Source organism: Bactrocera dorsalis, chromosome 1 (genome assembly GCF_023373825.1).
Source record: "Bactrocera dorsalis isolate Fly_Bdor chromosome 1, ASM2337382v1, whole genome shotgun sequence".
Classification (NCBI taxonomy): Eukaryota; Metazoa; Arthropoda; class Insecta; order Diptera; family Tephritidae; genus Bactrocera; species Bactrocera dorsalis.
Window position 1 is genome coordinate 35,500,689 of NC_064303.1, and position 6,817 is coordinate 35,507,505.

Consider the following 6,817-nt stretch of genomic DNA (forward strand, 5'->3'; position numbering starts at 1 on the left):
AGGTCGTATTTCAAAGTAATTAAAGTAAATTGAAAACAAAAAAGAAGTTTATTGCTTTTATAAAAGGAAAACATACAAACATACATAAGGTGGTTATCGGGTTATGTGGTTATGTGATTAAGTAAACAACAACAAAATGCGTTATGACAAAATAACCAAAGTTGACCAACCTAGGCACTTGTTTACAGATTATGTGGTTGTTTGCTTATTTCCAGTGTTAGAAAGTCGTTGGAATTTTACTAAATGGCAGCACAAAAAATAAATAAAACTAAGCGAATGGCATTTCCATTTAGATTTTCTTATTGGAAAATCTGCTATTAACAGCTGTTTTTTGTTTACAATCAGCAAATTATGCAAGATATCTGCAAATTTTATACAAAGCATTTTTTGAACCCTTAAAATTCGGATTATTTAATAAGCCCATACCTTCAATAAAGTCCATTTCCTGAATAGCAGAACTTATTTTAAATTCGATTATTTTGCTTTTTAAACTTTGTTTAGGCATTTTATAAGTTGGAATTTCATTGAACCAAAATTGTAAACAATGAACAGCTGTTTGTGTAAAAATAAGCAAATAACCATACAACATAGGGTGCTCACGGAGCATAGAGGTTATTTTTAATCTAATAATCACATAACCCGATAACCACCTTACCGTGAACAGCCTAACAGTAAATAACATGTAGAAAAAATAAGTAATCAAATTGTTTAATATCCACAATGTCCCTCATTTCGTCTTGGTAGTTTTGTATGGAGTTGACAATACTAATTTTGAGGAAAATTATTCCAAATGTTATAGATGCAGTTCTTCAAATCAACCAGGTTTTCGGGTTTCTCTTCAGTTATACGCATCTTAAGGATTGCCCAAGCATTTTCAATTGGTGACAAGTCAGGGCTTTGAGGAGGCTATTTCAATACACTCACATTTTCCTTTTGTAAATGTACTCTGATGACTTTTGCACTATGAATGGGCGCATTGTCCTGATGAAGAAGGATATCCTGTCCAATTAGTCGGCCTTTAAAATATTTAAATAAACTATAGAAGAAACAATTTTTCTTCCAGGACTAAAATATTGCCAGGGCCATTCGCAGATAACCATCTCCAAACCATTAAGCCCTTTTCCACCGACTTAACTGTGCGTATAGTGCACTTGTATAATAGTTCGTGTTCGGGTGAGTGCCAAAAGTAAACCATACCGTGAGAACAAATTATCGATTCATCAGTCCAGAGCACTTTATGCCAAAAATTTTGAGGTTTTAATATGTGCTCTTTATAAAATTCTTGTCGTTTTTTTTTATTTGCCTTATTTAAGTAAACTTTCTTGTAACACGGCTATGAATATTGATTTGGTGCAATCTTTTACGCAGTATGCACTGAGGGGGCATTCTTGACTTCTTTTATAAGAATTGGAAAATATAAAATTCTTTCATCAACTCTCCCGTTGTTTTTGTTTTTTTTGCGCCCTTGTCTCATCTTCCTGATCTTTGTTATAACCGCCAATAACTTTCTGTATTGTAACCTGGCTTTTATTAATTTTTTCAGCAATATAACGATGTGTGTGACCATCTTTGTGCAAATTAATTATGGTTGAACACTCCTCATTCGTTAATTATTTAAAATTCACCATTTTCAGATTTTTTTTTAATTTGCCCTAAAAAAATGCTTTAACAAATCAAAAAAATAAATAAATAAATAAAAACGAAAACGAAAACTTTAGTTACCAATTCAATTTCAAAATTTATAAAATAAAGCATTCTTGCACCTTTAATGCTTTTTTGTATTTTATTTTAAAGTTTTAATAGGAAAACACGAATTGCTGCACTTGCTAACTCACTTTTTACAAGCGTTGTCAGTTAGCATTTAAAAAAAATGCCACGAAAATTTCTTACTAGATAAGCGGTTGCCACTAAAATCATCAATTGCTATACTTTCCGAACAAAGACAAAAAAAAATTATATTTAATTAAGCAGAAAAGTATAGAACGTTGGTCTGGTTGTTTTGATAACTCATTTTTTCTACCTACTGTACAAGGTGTGTTCAAAAAATATCGCGAATTTTGTGTTTTTTCAAAAATTATTTATTTATTCATGAATATCTATTTTGTCCCCTTCAAAGTAATCCCCATGAGATATTATACACTTGTGCCAACGGTTTTTCCAATCTTCGAAGCACTTCAAAAAATCATTTTTTTTTTATCTTCTTCAGCTCCTCCTTCGATGCCGTCTTTATCTCGTCAAGAGAAGCGTAACGTCGTCCTTTCATGGGCCTCTTCAGTTTAGGAAACAAGAAAATGTCACAGGGGACCAACTCTGGGGAATACGGTGGCTGCGGCATCATTAATGTGTTGTTTTTGGCCAAATAGTCGCGCCCAAGCAACGATGTGTGAGCAGAGGCGTTATCGTGGTGCAAAAGCCAATTTTTGTTCTTCCACAAATCCAGGCGTCTCTGGCGGATTGCTTCCCGCAAATTGCGCATAACTTGCAGGTAATATTCCTTACTGACCGTTCCTCCCTGTGGCAAGAACTCATGATGCACACGCCCCTGCAATCGAAGAAAACTGTCAGCAAAACTTTCGCTATACTTTTTGAACACACCTCGTATGTCTATCATTTTCTCAACATTTCTTCAAAATAGGTCTATCTTTAAAGCCAAGGTAAAACAGAGCTTTTGCGATAATAATAAAACTTACGTATCGTTATAAAACTAATTTAGTCTATGACCTAGATATAAAATTGATTGCCATTTGTTCACGATTTCGTCAAACAATGAATGTGAAATTGCAAGAGTATTAAATGTCCGGTAACACACGAACTTGGCTTTACATGTTTTTTGTTTTTTATTATCAAAAATATAGTTTTCAAACATTCCAACCAATAAAAAAAGGCTTTACATGTTTTTTGTCGAGAATCGAGAACAATTTTCATTTATATATTTATGTATAGAGTTCTAGGATTCCTTTCAACAAACTATTGTGTACAACTCTCTTACTATTTACTATTGTGTACAATTGTTTGTTACAAGCTGTGAGGATTCCAAATTTCATTACTATAGGCACAGATCCGATCTCTAAATTAGGTAAAATATAAAATTTTACGTTTTATACTAATAAGCGTTTAATACAGATCTACTTGTAAGTACCATCCAGTTTCAGTTACACGAAAAAAGTTGCAAACTTACAGGTGAGGCTTATAAAAGCATTATAAAATCAACCAAATGCACTGGGTCCGGATACATATGTATGTGATGTTTGGGTTCTTGAAAAGTTATAGGCCGATATTATTTGCGTTAGATTTTTATACGGACAGTGAAGAATCAAAAAGAATTTTATGATATATGGGAAGTACTATATACGTAGTTGTTGTCCGATTTCACCCATTTTCACAGTGGTGGCAGAAATGGTTGAGTAACCTATCATGCCAAATTTGGAAACTGATCGGGAATTTCCTGAGGTATAGGAATTCATTTAAAGTTTAACGGTGCCTCACCCATTCTTCAATTTTTACACCTTCTCCTCTAAAGTCTTGGGAAGTATAATACTTATGTCACATTCATTCAGTGAGTTATCACACTTTCTGTAGTTTTCAACGTAACCGTTATATCTGATTTTACCCATTTTAACAACGTATGAAGAAGTGCTAGAAAGACTTATTCCCATTGAGATAGCTTTAGTGGTTTGGATTATATATACTTTGAACAATTTTTAGAGCGGGTCCCCCAAACCGGTTGAAATTGAGGGTGATTAGGATGGAAAGGACGCGGGAGCCACATCGGGAAGCGCTGATACTCTTGAATGAAAAGTCTCTAACTCCTCTCAGTTTCCCGATGGTTTCCATAAACTATGGCTTCGAGAGGGTGGTCACCAGGATGCTCCCGATAGAAGCCAGCGGATGAACTTGAAGCACAAAAGAAAAAAACCAAGTGGAAGACTGTGATATTCGTTAGTCTCGAACTATTTCCGATGAAAACGATATTCCTGAAGTAGATCGTCTAACACATCAATGAGAACAGGGATCCAACTGAGTTAAATTTCATGAATATTAATATCTCCTATACGAGTACTTTTACTGCCACGGGGCGTGAAGATTTCAAGGTTTGTAATATTCCTTTTCTGTTTTGACTTTTTACAGTGTAGAATATCCTGCTGGAATTTTGAGCATAATACCACTTCGGAAATTTTCTTGGAAACATACGAGTACCTGTTTCAACTATATACACAGGCCAATGAACTCATTATTTATTGAATCACTCACAAATGTTACTTTTATATTAGCCATGACATTGTAATCAAATTTGAAGTGATATGTAAAAATTTTATTATGTACAATTTGTCAAACTAGGAAGAGTATTTATTTTATATGTGTTTAGGAACAAAAATATAATATGCTAAATTTACTAAATATTGGCTTTTATTTCGTCGCTTTTTCGATATGGCCTTGCGTTTCCATCAATGCTTATTATTATTGTGATAAGCAAGAAGAGTTATGTGGCGATAGTAAGCATTTTATGTGTGATCCAGATGATGTGGTAAGCGTTCTTATTCATATATTATTAGTACACCCCTAAAGTGGTAACCTCTTTTCATAGCCTAGGGAAGGCGAACTCCTTGGACTTCTGCCATTGACACGCAAAATTAAACGTATGTATGTCGAACGACACAACGAGTACCGCAACAAACTGGCAGGGGGTGAACAATCTTTCAAAGGAGGTGGAAAATTTCCAATAGCTACGCGCATGCGTGAAGTAATATGGGATAACGAATTAGCCTATATAGCTGGCCACCATGCAAAACGCTGTAATCTCGAGCATGATGCCTGCCATTCTACTAAGCGATTTCCGGGCTCCGGTCAAAATCTTTTTATAATGGGTTTAAGTGGAAAGCCAGAAACGGTAGCAGATGTGGTAGAGACAGCGGTGGATGGTTGGTGGGGCGAATATGAAATGGTGAATGATGGAAATGCAATGGCTGACGAATTTCCAAACGGGTAAACGTAAATATTTGATATCGGGAAAAATAAAATGGCATTCGTACGATTTTCAGCGCTGAAGACTGGGCTAATATCGGTCATTTCTCTGCTATTGCAAATGAACGTGCAGCTTTCGTCGGATGTGGTCTGGCGCTTTGCCAAAATTGTTCGTTTGGAGATTATTGTATTGAGGTTACATGTAATTACTCAATAACTAATATAGCAGGCACATTCATGTACAAGAAAGGTGATTCATCAGCATCCGAATGTGATTTTTATGATAGTGTACCGAGTAGTAAATATCCTCATCTTTGTAAAAATAAAGGGAAAATATTTGAAGAATAGGATGAAAATAAATCTGCATTAACTGAAACTCAATGGTATTTAAATTTACTGATTTTGGTTATGCTAATAATTAATCAGATTTTTTAAAGCGGGAGAACTATACTTCTCTTACAATCACAACACTCATGAGTATAATTCGCTATTATTTGTCATTATTTGGATGTGCAAATTTTTGACATTTTTTGTGTTGAATCGTTATTAGGTATGCCAAGGTAAGGAGGTAAGTAAAATTTTTACAACTTATAAATAAGCGAATTAGGATACTCTTAAAATATCGAAATTCAAAATACCGACAAATCAAAACACCGACAAATCGGAACACCGAAAAATCAAAATACCGACAAACCAAATGCCGACATGTGAAAAATATTTTATCTTGTCTGGCCTTATTTCTACGAAGCACAGAAAGAGAATTGTACTGACTAAGGGTTATGATCATAAGCGTGTTCGTGGCAGGAGGCCGAAGGCCGCAGGGCCTCGAACGAACAACGCCACCTTTTTTTGATTTGTCGGTGTTTTATTTGTCGATATTTTGATTTGTCAGTGTTTTGATTTGTCGGTGTTTTAACTTTTCGGTATTTTGACCGTCGGGATTCTAAATTTCGAGATTTTGATTGTCGGCATTACGTTATACACCCGAATTAAAATCGTCCGCCGAAAACACAACAAGAAAGGAAGGACTAAAGTGGCATACTTCAAAGGCATTATTCGTGCAAAGTTTTATCTCCAATACAATATAGGAATGCCAAACTACTGCTAACTACCAAATTTAATTGAAAGTGGTCCATATTACATTTCTGTGTCTTAATTTAGTTAATAAAGTAATGGCGTTTTGTAGATGAGGCAGTAATGCGATTATGCCAATCAACGAACCTCTCCTCCACTTTTCGTCAAGAAAAACGGACACTATGTTTCTTTAATATACATATATAAATTTTTACCCAGGTTACAGCTTACAATGGACAGACTTCGGATTTGAGCTCGTCTCGTCATTCTAATCATTTATATATAAGTACCTCTAAATCAGTGTTTTTCAATCTTTTTGATTTCGCGACCCCTTTACAGGTTGAAATATTCTGGCGACCCCCTTGTGTCATAGTAAGTCAAAGAAATAATTTAATTTTAATTAAAAGACTGCATACGTTAGGTAATAAATTTTTCCTATCTTGGCAAATTTATCTATTATTCGCGCGGGTCATACTGCGTCGGCGACCGCGACGTTGCCACACCGCACGGCATGATTGTCGTTGCGGTAACAGCCTTCATCGTCATTCTTTTGTTTTTTTCGCTTGCTCTGCGCGTTTATAAAATGGGTAAATTTCTCAAAAGATCGCAGCCTTCAACATCTGGTACGAGTATCAACAGCGGTGGTGGTGAATCGAATCCGAAAAAATAGGCATTACGATGACAGTTATTTGAAATACTGGTTCACAGTCATAAATAGTAAACCTCAATGTGTAATTTGCGGCGATGTTTTATCACGTGAGAGTATGAAACCGTCAAAGCT

The 6,817-nt window shown here is 35.1% G+C and overlaps 1 protein-coding gene across 1 annotated transcript; it reads left to right on the forward strand.

Annotated features, from left to right (window-relative positions):
- Window positions 1-4,273: 4,273 nt before the first annotated feature.
- Window positions 4,274-5,343, forward strand: LOC125775473 (antigen 5 like allergen Cul n 1-like). Its single transcript, XM_049446123.1, has 3 exons — window positions 4,274-4,525; window positions 4,586-4,983; window positions 5,040-5,343. The coding sequence occupies exons 1-3, from the start codon at window positions 4,382-4,384 to the stop codon at window positions 5,308-5,310; spliced, it is 813 nt and encodes a 270-aa protein (XP_049302080.1). The 5' UTR covers window positions 4,274-4,381; the 3' UTR covers window positions 5,311-5,343.
- The last annotated feature ends 1,474 nt before the right edge of the window (window positions 5,344-6,817 follow it).

What these genes read in the sequence shown, in the direction of transcription:
- LOC125775473 (XM_049446123.1), top strand. Translation starts at nt 4,382, where the DNA reads ATGCTAAATTTACTAAATATTGGCTTTTATTTCGTCGCTTTTTCGATA. An exon ending in TGTGTGATCCAGATGATGTG is followed by an intron (nt 4,526 to 4,585) that starts GTAAGCGTTCTT and finishes CTCTTTTCATAG; the next exon opens with CCTAGGGAAGGCGAACTCCT. An exon ending in GCTGACGAATTTCCAAACGG is followed by an intron (nt 4,984 to 5,039) that starts GTAAACGTAAAT and finishes TACGATTTTCAG; the next exon opens with CGCTGAAGACTGGGCTAATA.